Here is a 23,340-nt window from a genome sequence, read left to right as displayed (position 1 = left end):
AGGCAAAACCAGTGACTGATATTGCAAAAAAAAAACCAAAAACTTATAACATAGATACTTTACAGAAATGAGCAGTTCAATACCCTTTCTTCTACTGGCAGTGTTGCTTCAGCACAGACATAAAAGCGAGAGAAGAATTTAACACCTTCAGTCTATACATAAAATTCAACAGCAGAAGAATTCTTGGGAAAGCCTCATTCTTCCTCATTGCCAGGCTTGTTCTCTGCCTGCAACTATCTGGGCAAATATTAAGCAGAATGCAGGTGATTTCAACCTCAAAAGCCTTGAAATGCATTGTGTCAAGTCTGTAGGATTGGACTCCTTTTCATCTTGCAGAATTAGAAGAATTAAAAATTAGTTAAAATTTAGTTACTTTGAGTTTCTGACTGGGGGTGGGGGAGCAGGGGAGAAGGGGGAAAAGAAGCATCAATTCATGGATAGAACTGGATCCAGGGTAAAGAACTGTATCACAGAATCTGCCTGTCTGCTCCAGCAGGCCCACCACATGCTCAGGTCCATGGCCAGACAGGTTTTGGATGTCTTGGAGGATGGAGACTCTACAACCTCCCTGGGCAACTGATGTCAGTGCCTGCTTACTCTCACAGTGAAAAAGTATTTCCTGATGTTCAGAGTATTCAGTTTGTGCCCATTGCCTCTGGTGCTGTGAATCATACTGGATTTGCAAATGCTTTGTTTGCTCTTTTTGTTTTCCTGACTTAGAAGAAGTGGAGTGTTGGAAGAATCAGCAGGATCAAAGTTAACTTCAGAAATAATTTAAATATAAGGGGGATTAACCCCGATTGTAAGAAGTGCATCCCTGCCTAGATTTGAAAAAGCTTGAATATGCACAAAGGATATAACTGGAAAGAATGTTAAAAGAAAATATTATGTTTAGTTATGTTAGTAGAGTTTCTTTGCTGAAATCATATGACAATTTTAGATAGTAAGCTACTTTTTATGGAATGGAAGGACTCTCAAATCTGCATATTTAAGACTGAGACAGTCATATATGAAAAGTATTTTTTCTGAAGGAAGTTTCATATATGTGAATAATCTCCTTTTCATTAGTTTCTGACTTGCATTTTTCTCCTGAGACACACAGACCTTGTATTTTATAATGCAACCTATCTTTTAAGACAGAGAATTTGACTGATAAAAGGAAGAAACAGCATAAACTTTTAATTAAACAGATATTTCCCCAAATAGCTTTATTTTTCCAAGGATCTCACAGGGCAAATAGGCCACTAGTCAGCTGTGCACTACATTGAATAAAATACAGACAGCAATCCTTTCCTGAAGTATCTTTATAATACATAGATATATTAATAACTTGGCAGCCTTACCAACCAGGCTAAGGGCAGGGAATGGCTTGAAAAGCACACTGCTGAGAAACCCCAGGAGTGGCTCATTAATTTCAGAATTCTGCTGTGGCAGACACAGCACAAGGGGCTTGTTTTGTTATTACCAGTGATGACATTTGCTACATGACCAGAGTGATCCACCCCCCTAGGGCTGTAGCTGGTGCATTTCATAACTCAAGTACAGTGAATTCTACAGACAAGCCTGAATTTCTAACGAGTACACATTTTGGAAAGGTGAGGCATCATAGGAACTGAAGGTAAGAGTCCTGTTGAGTTTCCTAGATTTTTTTGTTCTTTGTTTAGGATATGATTGTTTAACTGTATATAAGTAGCTCCAAAGCAAAAAATAGTCTCTTAGTCTATTTGTCAAATTAAATTTATTTTTTGCTGCTTTATCTGTGTTACTCTGCAGTTGGTCTTGTTGTAATCACTGCTTTTACATGGATGTGCTGGGAGGAACAGAAGTCCAGCTGTGGCTTCAGTGTGGTTCTGCAATGGCTATAACTGGAACAGAAGCAGGCAGGGTTTTCATATACCAGGAAAATTTAGGAATCAACACAACTTTCATTATGGTGAGAAGCTGTCAAACTTCCAGGCGTGTGCAGAGAAGTTCCTCATGTAAATCTAAGCCACCAGGTAAGTACCAGCAAATGTTCTTGGCAAGGGTATTTTTTCAATCAATGTTTTACATTATTAAAAAGAAACACCCCCACTGGTTTCATGGATCTTTTCACAGAATTACAGACTATTCTGAGATGCAAGGGACCCATAAGGAATCATTGAGTCCAGCTCTTAAGTGAATAGCCCATGCAGGGATTAAGCCCATGACTTGGTACCATAAGCATGATGCTCTACCCAATTGAGCTAATCTCAGGGTTTTCCTGGGCATGCCACTTTTGGCTTTGATATTAGGGCTAATAATGGAGCTGTATTTGGAGGAATCGTGTGTCAGACTCTGTGCTTCCTGCTTTCTATGTAAAATTTCAAAGGATCAAATAACTGCAACTCTGGGTCAGCTGTGATTTTAAGTAAGGTTGCAAATCTCTTCACTGCATTAATCCTAGTCTTTTTATTGGTTTTGCTTCTATTTTATGGAGGAAGAAGTTAAATGCGTAAAAGCGTTTTCCTTTTAAAAATGGGCCTGAAAGCAGGAGGTACTTTCTCAAGAGTTTGCCATCTACAGTTAGTCAGATTGACTGGCTGAGAATTATAATAAAACACAAGAAGTTCCACCTCAACATGAAGAATAATTTCTTTACATTGAGGGTGGCAGAGCACTGGAACAGGCTGCCCAGGGAGGTGGTGGATCTCCCTCTCTGGAGAATTCCAAACCCACCTGGACATGTTCCTGAGTAACCTGCTCTAGGTAACCCAACTCCCGGCAGGGGAGTTGGATTGGATAATGTCCAGAGGTCCCTTCCAACCCTAATGCTGTGATTTTTCACTATTTTCATTAGTTCCAGAGAACAAATGCATTTATGAAACTTAGGCAATATTCTGGACCGCATCTGTACTATAAACATAACACTGAAACACCTGTAAACATCTGAAAGCAACGTGCTTTGGTGCAAATTGTCCAAAACTGGAAAAATTGGAAATGTGGAAAAATGCTTCCCAGGGTTGTTTTTGAGAATATTACTTTCACTGCCCAGATGACAGCTATGTTCTTGGAAAAAGTGATTAACTTTTGAACAGAAAAAAAAAAATATTAAGGATACATTTAAAAATATCACTCAGGTTTCCACTAGAAAAGTTAGTTTTTGTTTTACTAATTTTTTTCAGGTTTCATTTCTGTAAAGGTGGGGCAAAGTCAGAATAAAAAAAAATTACCTTTTATCAAATTTTTAAATTAAAAAAATAGCTGGACTATTTGACAGCGTACATCTGCCTTGTATTTGGTGCTATTTCAGACAAATCTGAGTGGTCCAGCTTTTAATGAAGTCTTATTGCATTGAATACTTGAAGACATCTTTTTTTTCCCCCCTTGTATTACTGAATACCAGTTGTATGTTTCACATACTTATACGCCAGCATGTGAGCGTTTGTTGACACTGAACTAACCCTGTAATTGTCCGTGCTTGCTCCACTGCACAGGTTCAAGTGTTTTTAAAGTACGGGAGATATGCTGGAAGTATTCGGCCGGGCTCAGGGGCAGCAGGCACTGCTCAACTTGTGGCTGAGCCGCCTCTGGGGAAGTGAGTAACACTGTATGCGCCTTCCTGCCTCCGTTTTGCTGTCTTTATCTGGACACACAACACTGGCAGAGATCAGGAGGTCGGTTTCCAAGTTTCTCGTGCGGGGTGTGCAAGCGCGACGTGCGCAGAGGTGGGATCCTGAAGCGTACGCTCTAGCGAGGAACCCGCCTCTGACAGCGCTGTGCAGGCAGACCCGCATTCCACTGGGGCCAGCAGGAGAAAGTTAAATCACCACCGAGGGTGCGCTCCAAGCGTGGCTGCGGGGCAAAGGCCCCGTTCCTGGGCCCGTTCTGCGGAATTCCGGCGCTGGAGCTGCTCGGCGCCCCAGCCCGTGCTGCTTCCAGCGCCTTCTCTCCGCCGACCCCCGCCCCGGGGCCCCGCTCCACGCCGCCACGCCGCGCAGCGCCCGAAGGAAACTCCCGTTCCCCTCGGCCAAACTCTGCCTCCGCCCGGCGGCTCTGGCGGGGCGGGCAGTCCGAGGGGCCGGCGCTGAGCGCGGGGCGCCCCTCTGGCCAGGGGTGAGGCGCCTCCCGTCTCCAGTGCGGGAACGCCGAGCGCCGCCGGGCTCGCCTGGCCGGCAGCCACACAAAGCGTGGCTCTCCCCTCCCTTTGTCTGCGTGGCTTTGTCTCCTCCGTCCCCTCCCCGCCGCGGGCCGGGACTTTCTCCCCAGCCCCCCCCCCCCCCCCACCTCCTCCCGCGGCCGCCGCCGTTCTCTCCGCTTTGGTGCCACCTGCGCGCCGTGGGAACGGCCGCTCGCCCAATCCCGGTCCGGCCACGGCCGCGCCGCCAGCAGCGCCGAGCCCGCACAGGTGCAGGCGGGCGGCGCCGGGGAGCGCGCGGTCCGCGCGCGGGGCTCGTCCCGCCGCCGCCTCCCCTCGGCAGCGCTTCACGCGGGAAGGAGGGAGGCACACGGGGAGGGAGCGGCGCGCGCCGCTCCGCATGGAAAGCGGAGAGCGCGCGCGTGGGGCGAACGGAGGGGAGGGCGGGCGGGCGCGCGCGCGCGGGCGGGGCTCGGCGGTATAACCCTTGCGGAGCTGCCTGGGAGACCCCGGGTTTTGGGGCTGCGCCAGCGCGCGCGGCGGCGCCTCCTCCTCCTCCTCCTCCTCCTCCTCTTCTCTTCCCTTCCCTCTCCCCCCGCTCCGCTCCCGCCCGCCCTCCGCCCGCCCCCCCCGCGCGGAGTGGAAGGGGCCGGGGCTGGTGCCAGCAGCAGCAGCAGCAGCGGCGTGAGCGCTCGAGCGGCCGCCATTTTACGCCAGCTCCAGCAGCAGCACTGCCCGGACACACCGCCGCGGGAGCGCGGAACGGGGGCAGCGCTTCAGCACGCCGAGCCGCGACCCGCGCCCCGAGAGACCCTTCGCACACGGCGGTTCTCACCCCGCAGACACACACAGGTCAGGGCGGCCCGGCGCTGGAGGGGTGGGAAGCGGGCCGGGTGGCAGAGCGGGCTGAGGCGGCGGAGGGCGGGAGGCGCACGCTGGGGCCCTGCAGCGCCGTGGGGCCGGGGCGCTGCGCGATGGGTGGAGGTGCTGCTGGCGCTGCCTTCGTGGCCGCCGCTGTCGGGCGGGCGGGGGGCGGCCGGGCCGGTGCGCGGCCCCGGCGTGGCGGCGGCCGAGGCACCACCCGAGCCGGGCCGGCGCGGGGCGCGTGGCTCCCGCCTTATTGTCCCGCCGGCCCCGCCGCTCCATTCATTGCCCGTGAGGGGCAGGGGGCGAACCGCGGCCTCGGTGCCCAGCGTGTGCGCGGGGAGCGGGGCCGCCCGGGTTTGGCGTGGCCCCGGTCACGTCGGGAGGCGGTGGGAGATGGGCAGCGGCGTTTCCTGGCTGGGAAACGGGGCCTTGCATTGTTCCGGACGGGAGTGTGGCCGGGAGGCGGCGGCGGGGCCGGGAGGCTCCGCGAGCTCCCGGCCGGGTGGTGAAATCGGGCCCGGGGTGTTGCAACCCGCTCTCCGGGGGGAATAGGGTGAGAGGTGGGGAATGGCCGGGGCTCCGGGCGGGGGGGAGCCGCTCCTCCCGCGGGAGTGTTGCGGGGAGGGGGGGAAGTCGGTCACTGGAGGAAGTTGTAGGACATCTGAACGCGCGGAGCACGTGTTTCCATCGGGCTCATGGCCGCCGCCGCCGCCGTGGGTGGGTGCGGGCCGGGAAGAGCGCTTTGTTCCTCTCGCTTGCCCGGCCGGCACCGAAGTGGAGGCGGGAAGGGATCCCGGCCGCGCCCGGGGCCTGGAGAGGCGGCGTGAGCCGAGGGGCAGCGAGTTTACAGCGGGCGGTGGAGGCGGCGGCGAGTGTCAGTGACGGTATCGCGGTGCATGTGGCAGGTTTGCTTGTCCTGCCACCCCCGCTCTTGCCTTTTTGCTCCATTTCTAACTTGTTCGGAGTGTCTTAGGGAGTGTGTTAGAGAGAGGGGAGGTGAGTCAGTGTCTGTCTGGGTTGTGTAAAACCTGCAGTGAAAGCTACCCCACCCCCCCTAGGCAGTGGTGTTAGGGCTTTCCTTTGTGTTGGTGCTTCTTGTGAGGAATTTCCTGCGCCTTGCAAAGCTAAAAAAAAAAAAAGTGTCAGGGCGGTGATCTGCTATTTTTTATATTTTTTCCCACGACTTTCAAAGAATAGGGTAGTCTGTTGCATGTATTGTCACTTGAATTGTTCTACCTGAAGATATATGTAGCTTAATTTTGATGCTTATTGCATTTGAACAGATATCTGGAAACATGGCTACTGAACATGTTAATGGGAATGGTACTGAAGAGCCCATGGATACTTCTGCTGCAGTTACCCATTCTGAGCATTTCCAGACATTGCTTGATGCTGGTTTACCACAGAAAGTTGCTGAAAAACTAGATGAAATTTACGTTGCAGGTAAGATCTAAGGCTTGCAAAACCACACATACAATATTTTATTGGATTCTGCTTTCTTTGGGCTAAATTAGCAACTTTTTGTGGTTTCCAAAAGTATGGGAACTGCAGTCTTACCAAAATCTGGATTTTTAGACTCAGTACTTCAAATTATTGTAGTATCTTTAAGAGGAAAGTCCCAGGCTACTTGGGCTGACGGGTGGGAAGAAGTAGGCAGGGGACCAGAGTGACAGCTGAAATAGGCAACAGATGATTTTTAGGAGGAGCAGGTGATGTGGTCTTTGTGCATTTTTTGCGGTAATTGTAGGTAACAGTAAGAAACTAAAGCCTTGGTATGCATCTTCTTGTGTAAGTGATACTTCCTGACATGGTATTTGGGCTCATGGATGCAGAAGTTATGGTGCTGGTTTTTTCAGATGTGGTAATAGCCAGCATTTTTTAAGCTTGATTTTTGGAGCTTGATGGCCATTTTTAGTGCTGCAGTTTATTTGTGTTTATAGTCTTCCAAAAGCGTACCAAGGTACCATTGCTAGGCAAGCTAAGTCAGGCTTTGGTAGGTTTTGGTAGACTCCTCTGAATTCAGCTTCAGGATATTGAAATTCAACTTGGCCCATGTAACATGGGTTTCACAGAAATCAAATGAACACATAAATGTAGTAACTTTAAATCTTATCTCTTTTTGGTTTGAATTTAAGGATTATATATCCTTAAATATTTAACTTCAAAGAAGCTGACAGGTTTTTTATGCATAGTAATTTATTTTAATCAGTAATTGATTTAGAGGTCACTGAAACGTGTTAGGGATGCTACATTAGGTTTTACAAAGATTACTGACCAAATATAATTAGTAATTTTTTTTCTTTTCTCTAGGCCTAGTTGCACATAGTGATCTAGATGAAAGAGCTATTGAAGCTTTAAAGGAATTCAATGAAGAAGGTGCACTGGCAGTGCTTCAACAGTTTAAAGACAGCGATCTCTCACATGTTCAGGTAACGTTTAGCAATTTACGGTATAATTGTTGAGGGATAAACTGTTAGTTGTCTGGGAAGAGGTCTGAGTCTCTTCAGTGACCCACATGTGATATGTAAAGTGAACACAATTTAAGGTAAAAGGAGATCTTGGCTTGTCATGTTTTCAGATTCTGGCTTGTCATGTTTTCAGAACTGAAGATTGTATCTTTTGCAGAACAAAAGTGCCTTTTTATGTGGAGTCATGAAGACATACAGGCAGAGGGAAAAACAGGGGACCAAGGTGGCAGATTCTAGCAAAGGACCAGATGAGGCAAAAATTAAGGTACGTCAGTAAAAATTAAAGTTATGGCGTCTACCTGTTGTTTGTTTTTCCGAGTTGTTGTGATAGTTATGTTGGTTGCTTTGGAGCTGTGCTTTTCTTAAAAAGATCGTTACAGATTATTTTTCATGGTTGAAAGCTGTCACTTGAAATTTTGTCTTACCCTTCTTCCTTTTCAAGTAGAAAGTTAATATATTGCTGGAACTGAACATGTAAAAGTGAAAAAGGTTTCACAGTTTGCTCTATGTCTTATTGAGACAGTTACTCTATTTCGCAGTAAAAAGTTTGTGCATACTTGCCAACATAGTTACTCAAGTTTAAAATGCATAAGTTCAGCTACTGCTGATTGGTTTTTGTGTTCTGGTTTTTTTTGTTGTTGCTTCTACTCCGCCCCCTTAGTTCAGATTTAGAGCAACTCCACAATAGGGAGGAGATACCACGTGTCTGAAAAAACAGATTGTAATGGATTTAGGATTTAGCCCACTTCTTATGACATAATCACTCTGCTCATAAACTGTACCCCAAACTGTCTTAACGGGTAAATTATTTTTTTGACCACGTCTGCTGCTAGCAAGAGACTCCTTTCTCAAGAGTTAGGCATATAATGATTTATTTTAAAATACTGTGATTAGCTACTTTACCAAAGCTTAAGGGAAGGAAAACCATCTAAGCATGTTTAGGTGGTGTTGTAAAAAACCCCCAGAGAATCTTTCTTCTTTGACACTTCATGTATATAGTATAAAATGATCGTTACAAATAACTATGTACCCTGTAAAATTAGAATTTTTTTTTTCTCTTGACTTTGAGGATGATGCCATTAATTATAAATTAAAAGAATACTGGTACAGTTATTGTCACTGCCGCATAAAACAACAATATTATGAGGACTTGGTTAATAACTTCAAGTAGCACGGGTTTTACTGCTGATGGCTCTAGCATTTAAAATAACTGCAATTTTGTAGTTGTAAAATTACTAACTCTTGAATATAATTCGGCTTGTTTAATATGCAGTTTCTTTGTGTGTAGAGTTGATTTGTCTTTGTACAAAATTATTATGAAAGACTTAATTTCAGAGGAGTTTGTGTTTGCATACTGAATGTCAGCAGCTAACATTTTAAGTTGGTATTACGCCTGTAACTGTATCTAACTATATCTATAACTACATGCAGTGGTTCTAGTGAGGGTTAGTTGTCCTGGGATCCTGTATAAGCTCACAAGGAATTTGGAGGGGGGATGATAAGAGAAAGGAAGTAGTACTACCACCACTTTAGTAGTTGGGTACCTGAAGCAGTCTGTACAGTGTTCCAGGGGTGTAAGCACTTAAACATGTGTTCTTTAACTTCACACTTATGAGTAATCTCATTAAGTGCAGGGAACTCTTCTGCATAAACGTCTGCAGGATTGGACATGCCAAAACAAGAAGTGGCTCAGACTAAGATCTTCCTAATTAAAGGGAAGCTCTGTTACTATTAAATTACTTGGCTTTTTTTTTTTTTTTAAGAAAATGAAGGAATTGGGAAAACTGGATGTGAATCTCTAATTTTCTAGCAGTACCTAATAGTTCTGTTAATTGTTTTGCAAGTTTCTTGTTCAAGTACCAGCAGTAGATTTGTTTGTGGGAGCTTCAAAGCAGTTCAGTTTAAAAGGAATTAGAAGTATGTCTGTCTGTGAATGAAGTGCAGCTAAACTTGCTCAGTGTGTATGTGTATTTTAAAATTTTAAAATGTCAAGTTTTTTACTTGAAGGCACTGTTGGAGAGAACTGGCTACACTCTTGATGTGACTACTGGACAGAGGAAATATGGTGGACCTCCTCCAGAGTCTGTATATTCAGGACAGCAACCTTCTGTTGGTACAGAGGTAAGAAGGAGAAGATGTTTATGCAGATGTAGACTTACTCGTTGGAAATACTTTTTATAAACAGTGCTTTGTATGTCTGTTGTAGATATTTGTGGGCAAGATTCCAAGAGACTTGTTTGAAGATGAACTTGTACCATTATTTGAGAAGGCTGGACCTATATGGGATCTCCGCTTAATGATGGATCCACTAACTGGTCTAAACAGAGGATATGCTTTTGTCACTTTTTGTACTAAAGAAGCAGCTCAGGAGGCTGTTAAACTGGTAAGTTTTCTTGGATTTTTTTCTTTTTTGATGAAGTGCACTCTGGCTCAGAAGCAGTTGTCCTCCTGGTCCTAGTGCTTAAATGCTTAATGTTATTGTTAGATCACTTCATATTTTCCACTAGGTGTTAAATTTATTTCCTCATTGCACATGAAGATTTTCTGACTGCATTAGGGACTTGGGGGAAGAAAAGCTGATGATGGACTGCTGTTTGGTCCAGTTAGATGAGCCTTTATTATTAACCAAAGTTGTATTAGCAGTAGTGGCTTCTGAGCTGTTTGCATCTGTGTGAGTTCTGGAGAACAGTGGTGTTGGAGCTGCTGTGGTGTAAGGGCAGTGCTGGTCTGGGTATCTCTGACTCCTGATGTGTTTCTGCACCAGCAGGGGGCCCGTGCTGGAAAAGTGCTTCAAAGTCACAGAGTTTTATAAGATACTTCACATGGGGAAAAAATGTCTCTTGAGCATTGAAGGTCTGTTCTGTTTGCTGCAGCTGACAGGAAAACATCATAAATCCTGCCAGTCTAAGGAGCACTCCCTCTGTTTTACACAGAGGTATGAAATAGTTTGATGTGATATACTCCTAGTAAGCTTCTCAGGTTTTATGCATGAAGTACCCATCATTAAAGACGAGGGTGGGGAGAAGCACTACCCTGATCCTTGCGCAGGGCCTTTATTTTCCTGGCGAGGTTACATTTGAATTTTTTGAGCTGGTTAGTGCTACTGATATGGCCAAGATTAGTGTGTGGTATGACTTGCAAGTGCTAACCATACACATTCTGAAGTGTGCTGACACTGTATTGCTATAGTAGGGTTTAAAACATTACAAAACATTGGTTTGTAATGAGGTATAGCTTAAACTAAGGTACTCTATTGACATATAAGTCAATTGGTGGAGACAAATCGAGCTGAAAATGGGAATTTGTTTTGAGAAAGCACACAAATATCTGCAAAAGTGGAAGTACAAAACTGATGTGATATACGCTGATCAGCCTTTTAAACAAGAACAGTTCCAGTGTGCAGTCAGATATACTGGGGATAACTGTGTGTTCTCTTTGTACTTTCATAGTCAATCTAGCTGTTCAGAGTGTGTGTGAATGCTTAGCTTAAAACTTAGGGGAATAGTGAAACAAATCACATAACTTCTCAGAGTCACCTAGTAAATGAAAAAAAAAAATTTTCTTCATTGAGCTGGATTTTGCTTAAAGGTAACGTGCTTGGGAAAGTCATTCAAGTCATCTTTCCAGAAAAGTAACATCAGATCCTAGCCTCAGTCTTCCGCTAAATGATGCAAGAGAAGGAGCTACTTGATGTCCCTTTATGTCTGATCTTTGATATGCAGGAAAAAAGCACACTGTGTTCTGCTTGAGAGTTAAATAGCCACTGAGGGTAATAGCTGAGAAGTGTTGCAGTTGATGGAGCAGTCTTTCTACTTTAATGCTAAACTCTTAGAAAGCAGTGTTAGTCTTAAATTGGATTCTGTGATATGTGTCAGGTTTTTTTTTGGAGTGATTTCAACCATAGTTGACTGGCTAGTTTGTTATATAAGTTTCCACATTATCTAGAAGTGTTTTGCAGGAGTATTTGCAAATTGTGGCTGTTGAGTTCAATTGAAAATTGTAGGTCTGTAACTTGTATTAGTTACACATGCATGGGAGATACTGCTGAAAGACCTCTTCAAAACACTGAGCACTTGGTCCTAGCCATTTTCATAACCTTTTATTTTAACAAGTGGTGTTCTTTTTGATACTGCCTGTAATCTTCTCAGGTATATACATCTTCACAGCTTTCTGGACTCCTTGGCACAATGGTTCTTCAAGAGGCCTTTTTTCTGGACAGTATAGAAAAAATGAGATTAAAAGTCTCTGCATTGCCTATAGGCTTTTGTGTAATAAGAGACAGCCATGTTTTTGTCAATACCAAACTACAGTAGAGAATTAACTGACCTGTCTTCAGGCTCTTGGAGTTGGTGTAACATATTTTGCATACAGTTCATGTTTGTGTGGCTGCTGTATGTATCTTCCACAGTCTGTAGGTCAACTTAATGTAAAACTGAACTGAAATTTCTGGATACACTCAATGTTCACTTACTTTATTCGTTAACAAGAAGTCTTGCAGTTTAAAAGGTTGAAGTCTTGATTTTGTTTATGCATATGCATTTTTAAGCCACTTATAATTAATTACTCTTCACATCTGTAATTCTTCTTAGTATCAGGCCATAGTATCACTCCATTTTTGTCTTAAGCACAGCCAGAACTATTTTTAAAACATTTAACGGAATTCTCTCCTATTTTTGTGACCAGTATTTAATTCAGTGTGGTTAACCCTTTGCTAGTTAATTAGAAATGGCATCTCAGATGTTCACACAAGCATTCATTGTCAAAGTATGATTTTTTTAATCTCGGTCACTTTTTCCCCTGTCAACATGTTTACATCATACTGTTTAAGAGTTACAACTCCAGTTGTGTTCTTTTGCACACATGTTCAGTTCTTGGTCCTATTTCGTAAGAAGTTACTAGAGTTAGGTTTTTCAGAAGATTTCTGTGTGAATAAGGTCACTGTAGATATGTACAGAATAAAAACTTTTGGGGTGATGTTTGTAGGAAGACATACTGAAAACTGTTGAAGCATTCAGTATATTTTTGACTAGAACAGATATAAACTTGATCAGAATGGAAGTACAGGTAAATTAAGCAGTTTGCCAATTATGCATGGGGGTACAGCTTGCCATTTGCTCCCAGTAAACTAAAATTGGTAGTGAAAATTTAGGTTAGTAAGGTGACAGGACAGACCTGCGTATTTTGACTTGTGAGTAAGTTCTTACATAAGTCAGTGAGAAAAAAACCAAAACTATTACATTGTCTAGAAGGTGGCAATCTCTGCTACTGACTTCAGACACAGATTCCATAGTGACAGGAGGGGGAAGCAGTATGCTGACATAGCTACTTTGGTAGCCTGACTGTTTTGGCACTTTACCCAGATCATGATCTGAGCCTTTTTATGGCTGATCTGAGTTTGCAGATGGTATGCAAAGTATTTACCTAAAAATGACCAACTTGATGGTCAAGAACACCTATTTGAAGACTTTTCTCTGTGTAGAGAGAAACATGCAGTGAAAAATAGTTAATACATTGGAGGATGAAAAAACTACTAGATACTATCACTGGAACTGCAAAATGGTAGAAAATATTAATTTCACTTCGTTAATTTTACTCTCATAGAACATATTGAGTTGTATGAGAGACTCTTAGATTAGATTAAATGTGTAGCCAAACTTCAGTGTTAAGACTTTAGCAGGAATAGTTGGATAATACTTTCTATTATCCATATAGAATAGAGTATTTAATTTGAAAGGGACCTGCAACGATCTTCAAGTCCATCTGCCTGACCATTTCATGGCTGAACAAAATTGTGACTGTTATCTTGATCATCAAGGGCATTGTCCAGGTGCCTTTCTTAGACTGTGACAGCTTTGGGGCATTGACCACCTCTCTAGGAAGCCTATCCCAGTGTTTGAGCACCCTCTCAGGTTAAAAAAGTTTCCAAATGCAAGGAAATGTTTCCTAGTGTACAGTTCAGTTAGTGAAGAATTACTTTCATCGACCAATAAGCAGTCAGCTTCTTTAAAGGTGTTTTTTTAGAAGACTCATTTTTTTTAACTACTAAAATCTGTCCCTTCATTAATGTATATGTTTATTAGTGATGGTAATATATATGCAGTCTTCCTATGCAGCTAGCACTGCTCCTACTTCAGTTTCCTACTTAAAAATCAACTATTCCTCTGCCACATGGGCAATAGATATGGAGATAGAAGTCCTTTGTTGTCTCCTGCTATGTTTTGAGACATAATTCATTGTGAAGATGTCATTCCATGTCCTTTTCACATGTACAGTTCTCCTTTTTGCTCACTTTAGGTGCAGTTACGTAGCTTAGAAAATTTTCAGTAGTGGAGTTTTTGTTTGCCCAAGATAAATAGAAATAAACATCTTCCACCAGATTTTATTGCATAAAAAGCATGTTGGGGTGGAGGATAGCTAGCTTATGTAGTAAGATTTACCATCAAGTACAAAATAAATCATAGAATAAATAGCTAGATGAAATTTTAAAAATCTGTCCTGCAGCTTGGCAATAAGATGTTGACCACAAAATTCATTTTCTTAGCTAAAGAACTGTCTGTTGCAGTGCTTCCAGTTAGAAGGGCTGGTATACCAGCAGTTGTCCTCCCTGCTGCTTATTTGTATGATGTGTGTCTGTGTCTGCATCTCAATGAAAGGCATTTTTTCATGTTTTCTTAACAGATGTCTACAGTAATACTTTTTTTTTTCCCTTATACTGCTGACTGGTTCAGGGTATCTTCCAGATGTTATGGGAGAAGCATTTTAACAGAAGTCTTAGGATTTCAAGTCATTAGAAAGTTGTTCTTACTGTTGACTATCTTTACATGTGTAATGTTAATGCTTTGGAAAGTATTTGCCTGTTGCTCTTGAACATTTTGTGGAGAAGACCCGATCACAACTCTGTTTTGTTAACCGTGGAGCTTCACAAGGGAATTTGACTTTAATTGCAACTCATGTCTTGTATTATACACAAATCAATAATTTATAGCTACAGCCTAAAGAGGAACTTGCATTTTTTTTCTGCATGGTTGTGAAGGGAGAAGTCATGACCTTGATGACTTGCATGGTTCTGTATTAAAAAGTTTCTAAAGAAAAAGTGGTGAGAGACTTGAACAAGGAAGGAAGAATAATTGCTGGCTGAAACTGTGGAGATACTTTAGAAAAAATGGGTATACTTCAGAGTAGTTGAATATGCATCATAAAAATGTGTTAAGCTGCAAAAATGTAATATATCGAGTTTTCCAAAGTTAAATATTTGGTATGCTGCTGTTGCAGGGGGTGAAAATTATTTGTAACTGATGATTGTCCAATAATTTTTTTGTTGCAGTACAACAACCATGAAATTCGGTCTGGAAAACACATTGGTGTATGCATCTCTGTTGCCAATAATAGGCTTTTTGTTGGCTCTATTCCTAAGAGTAAAACCAAGGAGCAAATTGTTGAAGAATTCAGCAAAGTAACAGGTGAGTGAGTTTTAGGTTTTATAGAGCTGGAAAGTGTCAGATATGGTCAGTGATTAGCTGTCTTTTAGCTTACAGTTGAATGATGATGAAAACAAACCAAGCCCACTCAGCATTTATCTCAATATCATGTGTTGGGGTTTGTTTGGGTTTTTTTAAAACAGTTGTTTTGCTGAGGGTTGAGATATTTTTAATTTAACTAGATGGATGCTTCTAAGTTCTACCTGTAGAGTAAGTGTTTAAAAATCTCTTTAAAGAAATTTGAATTAAAAGTTTAATAATTTCAATACTGATGGATGTTTTAAAACTTCTCAAGGCAAAACTGAAGCAAGCAGAAGAATGTAACTGGTTCTGTGCTTTATAATTCTTAAATTTTAAGAATCTATTTTTGATAACATTTGAACTTGCAAGGGTACTGTTTCTCTGTTACTGAATTACAGACTTCAGGTTCTTTGGAACAATAAATTTTTAGATATTGAAGTCATGCAACTTTTATCGCTTGTTTAGATGTTATGGAAAAAACACACTCTGATAAGTGTTGTAACTGAGGGGTTTAAGAGGAGAATTGACAAAGCAAAACTTTTGGCTGCCTCTAACTCTCCTCCATTCAGTTAGAGAAAGAGTATTCTTCCATTGCTACAAAGACAACCTGTACTTTATTATGCAAATCAGTAGATTGAAAGCATAACAAATAAATATTTTATTTCATTTCAGAGGGTCTTACAGATGTCATATTGTATCATCAGCCTGATGACAAGAAAAAGAACCGGGGTTTCTGCTTTCTTGAATATGAAGATCACAAAACTGCTGCTCAGGCCAGACGTAGGCTAATGAGTGGCAAAGTGAAAGTCTGGGGAAATGTTGTTACAGTGGAATGGGCTGACCCTATAGAAGACCCAGATCCTGAAGTCATGGCAAAGGTAATAAAGCTGTAAGGGGACCATAATACATTTAAAGTGCTCTGTTTCAAATTAGGTATTTCCTGGAATTAGCCTAAAATTGAATAACAACTTTTTAGCCTTCTTGACAGAGGTGTTGTAGGTGTGATGATAAGAAATGAATATACCTCAGAAATTATGTGGATTTAAAAACTCTATATGGCCTTATATTATTTTGTGTTCCCACAGCTGAATAGTGAATGTAATTCTTGCCAAAATTACATATGATGTAGTTTATTTTTTACCTGGAAGTAATGGTGGTGACTCCTAGAGTTAAAATGGTTTTGTACCCTTGTATTTGGAAGGACAGAAATAGAGATATCCTCACAGAACAGCCGTAGTTCTTTTTAAACCTGGAACTGTATCACTTCAGCATTAGAAAGAAGGTGTCAGTGTTCAAATGTACACAAATGTATTTTCAAAGTTGCCATTAGCAGTTACTTCTGAGAAGTTCAGCAATTATCTTGTATTTGGAACTTGGTAGTTACTTTTAATTTGAGGGAGTTAATTCCTTTTAATACCTAGGCTGGCAATATTTTGGATTTTGAATATTGAGGTGAAGCTGAAGTCTGGACTGTTAACATTTTGAAGTACATTGTAGCAGTTGTTTTATATATGTGCCTGGTATCTTTGCCAGAAACAAACGACCTGATTTTTTTTCCCCCATCAGATATTGCCCGACCCTGTCTTTTTCAGTTGTGTTGTGTAGCTGAGTTGTTTAATGGAATCTCTTAGCTAGCCCATATCCTTATCTCTTTCTCTTTGCTTGCTTTTCGTCTGTGCTTTTACTCTCATCTGAGACACGTCACTTGCTGGAGTCCTACTTTGATGGACCTAGTAAGATAGCTTGGCTGGGATCTCCTCTTTGGTGAGCCATAAGGGAAAAGGGTTGGGGTGGGGGCTCATTTTAGGGAAAAAAGCTGCTTTTGTAATACAGGTATTACAGAAGCTTTTGGACTATCTTGTCTGCAGATATTATTTTTCTTGCCCAGCATGATAGATTGTCAGCAGTAGGGAAAGAGTCTTGCAGGTCAAATTTGTGGAAGGTGGCACTTCCTAAACATGGCAGCCTGTATGTTTAGTTTCTTGGCTCAAAAGAGAAGAGACCTAATCCACCAAACTGTTAAAATAAATAAGCAGCAATTTCTGCTGATATAACAAAATAGATGGAAAGGAAATGATATGGGACATAATCAAGCATCTCTCTTAATAAGTTTGCAGATGTGCAGAGTAAAAGGCTAAAGAAATTAAAGCTTGATTGTGGTTTGCCCCATTTACTGTACAGTGTTAATACCTTCTATTGTTCTGTATTTGAAATGGGACATGAAAAGAGAAGAAACATGGAAATGAAGGAAAGACATGTAGAAAACATGGATAAAATCAACTTGAATACATCTGGTGGCACATGCCAAAGATGTAGATGAAGCTTGGGTTGAAGATGTTTGGAAAAGTGAGGCTCTATGAATAATACTGAAAAAGTAGAGACCATCTGGGTTGTGTCTGAAGACAGAAACTGGGATGATAATTGGTGTCTGACCTTCCTCACTGGCTGCGTCCTTTAGTTTATTCTTGCAACAAGAAAAGTCTCTACTCCAGTCTTTCTTGGCCCCCTGATGTACCTGTGCAGAAGCTGACTATCTGGCCTTTCTCTAAGTGTAAGTGTAAGGTTTATTTTCTGTTTTTGGTATCTTTCTTCTAAGAGAAAGAGCAGCAGAGCTGCTGCTGCAGTCAGTAATCTCCTGGATGTGAGCTGCAGGTTGGCTGTCAGTGCTTTGTCAGTCCAGAGCAAAGGGAAAGCTATTGACCCATGTTATCTTGTGCATTGCTGTGGTAGAAGGCTCTGGAGGAAACTGTGACTAGGAGAAGTAGGTTGTTTTTATCAGAATAATCATCTGATCATCAGTTTTCTTGTCAAGACTGCTAGAAACACAAGTCCATAAGAGCAAGCTATGAGGACGACAAATTCACATATGTAGCCAGAAGGTGAACAGTGTTCTAAATCTTTCAGAAGCGGCATGTCGTTTCGTCCATATATGGACACTTACTAATTTAAATTTCTGAAATGTCTACTCAAGTATTTTTTCCTTTGTCCTTCTGTTAAATGTTGTGGAGAATACTGTATGGGTAAATACTTTTCATTTAAATGGACTGTTATCTTGAATGCAAAGTAGTTGGAGCATGATGAGAGATAAAGCTAGATTCTCAAGCTAGATGGATGTGTGCTGCAGGAGATAAGTGCTTGTACTAACAGATATAATTGTACTAACACGTATAATTGGTTAAGGTATTGACTTCTGGTCCAAAGTGAAATTTTTTCCAACTTCTCTAGCAGCTGTGTTGATAGTTTAATTTCTCCTAAGTGTCATTTTGTTGCCTCTTACACCTGTAGTCTAGCTAAATTTATTAATATTTTACTTGATTTCTGTAGGATGGCTGAGGCTGCAGAGGACGTTCTGGAGTGGCAGGTTAAGCAGCTAAATAAAATCTTATGCTTGTGGCTGTCTGGCAGATTACAGGACAAGAGACAGGGCTAGTATCCCTTGGAGAATGTGGCCTGAAGTGTTTGTGCTGTAGGTAAGAGGAGGAAAAGGAGCAGATACCAGAGGTTTTGGGATAGTCTAATCTTAAGCAGTGTTTTAAATATGAGTTCTGCCTTGAAAACAAAATACTGGTGGCTGGGTATATTGCTTGTTACAAGTATGTATGGATTCTTGGTGTAATAATGTGTGAGCTTTAATGAAGAAGACTGTTTTTTTTCTACTTCCCTCCCTTTTTAGCTGGCTTAAGTGAAGTAAAAATGGGTTTATCATCTCTCACTGTATGCTTTAACCTGCCTAATAACTTTTACATCATCTTTGACTCATTCAGTTACACTTCTAATCAGTAACATGAGCAAAGATGTTAAAAATTCAACTTTTAGAGATTAATGGATGTGTACACTGGGAAAGTTTAAATTAGTTATTTTTTTATTTCTTTGAAAAACACTATATTAGCGCATCTTTTAAAAAATAGTGATTATTCTATCTAGTTTTTAATCATGTCAGTTATCATGGATTTATTAGGCTGCTTAGGGTTTATTGTGAGGTTCTAGTTTTCATCCTTTTCTAAAGAACAAGAATATAGAACATTTGTTTAAAAGTTAGTGGTTTTCAAACCCATTGATTACATCACAAAACTTCCTGTAATTAATTTCCATGGCATAAGGTTAAGGTAACAATTAGGATATATTACTAAAAATGGTTATTATGTATGTGCTACAATAAATAAAGGTTGCTCTTACCGTCAAGACATGTAGGAGAAGCTTAATACATAATAGGAAACAGCTTTCCTTGTGGAGTTGGCTATGACTTTTATGATCTCCTGAGAATCAGGAGGACTAACTATTGCCGAAGTCTAGAGCTGCTACACTGGGTTAGGTTTATGGTCTGTAGTATCCCTTCTTCCAAATCTGCATCCTATCCTAGTTCAGCTAGTGAGAGAGACAGGTTTATAGAAGTCTGACCTGGTTCTTTTTGTAACTTACATAGCAGTTCCTCTAAAAAGGGTGTCTGGGTTTATTGAATTCCTGTATGTGGTGGGAGTAGAGTACAGCTCTGCTTCAGAAATAAAGCATGCTTGCCTTGGTTCTTTCACACCTTGTGTTACTTGCGTTGACCTTCAGGGTCAGGAGTCAGTGCTGCCATGTGCAGTGTCATTTGATGTCATCAGCTAATTTGAAACCAATAGGAGCAGAGAGGATGTAAGCAGAAGTTGCAGGTCTTGCAGCTGATTGGCAGCTCCATTGTAGGCAGGTAAGACTGAGCATTCCTTGGCAGTAGGAGGTGATTAAACTGTTCAGAGCATGGTGCCAGCATGTGGAAGGAACTTTTCTCAACAAGTTGGAAGAGTCTTTTAAATTGTGAGAACACATGGATGGCATCATGTAAACATGCTCGTGTCCAGTCATTAAGTGCAGCCTTGGCATGGACACAAGGATGACTCTTGCAATACTTTTGGGTCACTACTAGGTGATTCCTGCTTTCCAGTATATGTTGTCTGTTACGTTAAGTAAGGATTTATTTTTAAGCTTTTGTCACACTGCTCTAGATTTTCTTTTATCCTCTGCAGTTGGTGATCGATGAAACTTTATATTGATAATTTAATCCATGTCAGGCAGTAGAGTTGGATGATTACCTGCCTTTCTGATTTTAGAAGCTGTGGAGCAGTCTTTGTGTAGCTTAAGAGTCATATTACCTGCTTTAGTGTGACAGAGGAGGGAATAAACTTCCACAGTTATTAGGGGGTGACTCTTCCTCAAGGGAACATCACAGTTTGACTTGAGAAAGTTGAAGGGTATCTGGCCATTGTCAGACTTACTATCCCCCTCTGCTGCAGTTCTGTCTTTTAGCTGTGGCTTCAGGTCACTGAGTGCCCCTCAGGCAAGCACAGTCCTGACATTAGGTGTTTGGTGTAGCTATACCATGGGAACCACAAGTTAAGCAGCTTGTAAGCTGCAGGCCTGTCACCTCTGACCTAGATATTACAGTGATGACTGTTCTGCAAATAACTGAGCTAAAGCCTGTCTAAACAATTAAATGTTTTGATAAGTTAATTGTTTTGTGTGTAACCAATTCTGGTTACCTTCTCTCAAGTTTGGTAGTGTTCTGAGTTGACGATAACTGCTGGTAGGATCCTTTTAAACACTAACACAAATTGGATTGACTTTCAGGATACTAATACTTACGTAATCATGTTTGATAACAGATTAAATATTTCTGTCAGGGAATTTTGGAGCTACCTCATGCTGTGTGACTATTTATGTGTACATATTCGTATGTATATAAAATGCTGTACAGAAAATGTAATGGTGTTTCTTCAGTGCTGCCAATAGCAGTAACTTGCAAAGCTTCATTTTGTGTTTGGAAATTAGATCATACTCCTAAGTCCTTTTTTTTTTCTTTAAATGTCCCTTAGGTAAAAGTTTTGTTTGTACGCAATCTTGCCAATACTGTAACAGAGGAGATTCTAGAAAAGGCCTTCAGTCAATTTGGAAAGCTAGAACGAGTGAAGAAGCTAAAAGACTATGCTTTCATTCATTTTGATGAACGGGATGGTGCTGTAAAGGTAAGTGAAGAGGACTGTAACTGTGTGTGCGTGTGTGTTGTAAGTAGCGTTGTTAGAAGCTGTATGCTGCTTCTAATTTGAGAATAAGCTTTGTCTAGAGAAATGGTAACACACTGTCACTGATAACTTTGTCCTCTCTGGGTGTCTCCTAGGATGATGCAATTCTAGCTTGAAAAGTGGATCTTAAATGCACCTGCACTAAGTAATTCTGCAGATGAGCGTTTAGGATAATAATGTTGTTATCATTTGAAACTCAAGTGCCAGAAGTTGAATGACTCTTCTCACCAAATTATTGGTAGAAATCTAAAACAGTTTGTCTAGGGCAGGTGATAAAAACTTAGGTAATGTCTTTTATTAATTTTTCCAGGAATGAACACTTAGGGTTTTTGTTTGTTTGTTTTTTTAATGAGGAGTGCTGGACAATTTAGTAGTTGTCATTCCTGGATTTTGCTAGCCCAGTCTTGATGTCATGTGTTGTTAAGGAAGGAAAAGGGTAATTCCTTTCCTGCCTGTAGTGTATCCATTTTTAAAATTTTCTGTGGGTGGATGCAGGATCCAGGGGGATTCAGTTTTTCTTACATATCCATATGTCTTAAAGCAGATGCTTAGGAAGATGATGGGAAGAGTCTTAGTAAGGTATATATCCTGTCAGGGCTTAGCTATGTAGAGTCCCTAAAAGTGGTAGAATCTTTAGGATTCCTCTGCTCAAAATTAACTTATAATAATAACTGTGGCCCCATGGGAATTGTACACAGCAGGGAGGGTAGGGGAGGAGTTGATGGTTTTGCTGGGGTTTTTTTGGGTTTTTTTTGTTTGTTTGTTTTTTTAGGAGAGGGTTGTGGGGAGGTGGTGGTCTGGGTTTGGGGGGGGGATTTGGGTTTTTTGTGGTTGGTTTGTCTGTTTTTTCCTTTGTGATCAGAATGACTTTAATTTTTGGCTTCTGGTTGAAAAAGAAAGTGATATGTATTGCAAGTAAAATAAAGGAATAGCAGAATATACTAAGCTCTGCTATTTGCATGTGTGCTGACATTAGGAATTTGTTCATGGATTACAAAATGTGCACTTTCAGAGGACAGTTCTGCCACTTCATTGACTGTTACAGCTTGCAAAGATTGAAGCCTGTTTTCAGTTTTGAGGGGAAGATTTCGAAACTGATACATGAAGTCCTGGGTTTGAGAGCCCAGTTCAGAAGAAATGCATAACTGGAACCCATAATACTATGCTGTCTGATTGTCAAATTTTTTTTAGCTTTATATTGTTATTTTAGCTCTGGATAACAAATTTAAAAATGCATACTCTAAAAGGTAGAAAAAAATTGATAACTTCAGGCGTGCTTGGAAGTATATTTAAAGTCTGGTTAATTCCTTCAGGCAATGGAAGAAATGAATGGCAAAGATTTAGAGGGAGAAAACATTGAAATTGTTTTTGCTAAGCCACCAGATCAAAAAAGGAAAGAACGGAAAGCTCAGAGACAAGCGGCTAAAAATCAGATGTAAGTGTAAATGCATGTAGTTATGTTGTATTACTTCTGAAAGACATGTACAATCCTGTCCAATTAGAACATCTGGGTATTCTATTAGATATACTGTAGTTTATACAGGTTCTCTGGCTTCTCTGAAAGATGTTGAATTCATTTTTGTTGGCATAAAAATCTAATAGTGGTGTTTAGTGATAATTTAGGTACTGTCTTGCTCTGCTTATTGAGTGTGAGAGCACTGGAGGAACTACCTGAAGGTCATGAAACATACTTACTTCCCACTTTTTATTCTAAATTTTCCTGTACTTCTGCAGTGATGTCACATGGATTAACATTGTGTGTTCCTCTCAGCAGGCTTAGTAAAATTGATACAGCACCCCCTCTTTAGCAAAGTACCCCCTGAAAGGAGGGTCCTGATGTTCTTTCTTGCCACTTCCAGATGATACATCTGCCAGTGAAGCTTATGAACTCATACTGCAAGATCATATAGATCTTGCACTAGTAAATGCTAAACATGGTTAAAAACATCAACAACAAAAAAGGCAGTTTCTTGCTGGTGTGTTCTGCTTAATGTTCTCCTGTGTTTTTCTTCCTGGGTATCTTCCTGCTTTCTTAACCAGATTCCCTCCCCCACTTCACTTCCAAAAATAACTTGGAAATGCTGTTGTGCAGCATCCAAGAAGATGGAATAGTGAGGTTGCAGGATTAATAGAGATCTCCACATGGTGACCTACTGTACACATGGAATTGGTTAAGTTTGCCCTGCTTATAGTTCTCATAACTTTATTTGCTCTTTTGTTCTTCCTTGGGCATCTGGTGATACTGTAAGAAGTGAATTTCTTCTTTTTTCTTTAGCTTCTCTTCTGTGCCAGACAGGCCTTTTCTGTTCTGCTTAAATCTTTTGCTGATACAGCTGTACTTGTTGCTGGGTATT

The 23,340-nt window shown here is 41.4% G+C and overlaps 2 protein-coding genes across 5 annotated transcripts in view; both read left to right on the top strand.

The window, feature by feature from the left end:
- Positions 1-3,783: 3,783 nt before the first annotated feature.
- On the top strand, positions 3,784-5,515 carry LOC119699102 (translation initiation factor IF-2-like; the record flags this gene model as incomplete). The annotated part of the gene is given in 2 exon segments (XM_038132150.1): positions 3,784-4,824; positions 4,826-5,515. Coding segments are annotated over 2 exon segments (1,731 nt in total), but the record flags the coding sequence as incomplete, so codon positions are not given.
- LOC119699017 (synaptotagmin binding cytoplasmic RNA interacting protein) overlaps positions 4,743-23,340 on the top strand; it is a 25,966-nt gene continuing 7,368 nt past the window's right edge. Inside the window, exons 1-10 of one of the 4 annotated variants that reach the window (XM_038131958.1) lie at positions 4,743-4,948; positions 6,247-6,406; positions 7,274-7,392; positions 7,589-7,696; positions 9,439-9,552; positions 9,638-9,814; positions 14,756-14,891; positions 15,603-15,808; positions 20,780-20,929; positions 22,300-22,421. In XM_038131958.1, coding sequence (XP_037987886.1) covers positions 6,259-6,406; positions 7,274-7,392; positions 7,589-7,696; positions 9,439-9,552; positions 9,638-9,814; positions 14,756-14,891; positions 15,603-15,808; positions 20,780-20,929; positions 22,300-22,421 — 1,280 coding nt within the window. In that variant the 5' untranslated portion in view covers positions 4,743-4,948; positions 6,247-6,258. The remainder of the gene's footprint in view (positions 4,949-6,246; positions 6,407-7,273; positions 7,393-7,588; positions 7,697-9,438; positions 9,553-9,637; positions 9,815-14,755; positions 14,892-15,602; positions 15,809-20,779; positions 20,930-22,299; positions 22,422-23,340) is intronic. The other 3 variants (XM_038131959.1, XM_038131961.1, XM_038131960.1) reach the window with 3 other exon arrangements.

The sequence above is a fragment of the Motacilla alba genome, chromosome 3 (genome assembly GCF_015832195.1).
Source record: "Motacilla alba alba isolate MOTALB_02 chromosome 3, Motacilla_alba_V1.0_pri, whole genome shotgun sequence".
Lineage (NCBI taxonomy): Eukaryota > Metazoa > Chordata > Aves > Passeriformes > Motacillidae > Motacilla > Motacilla alba.
This window is presented reverse-complemented; position numbering and strand designations above follow the sequence as displayed.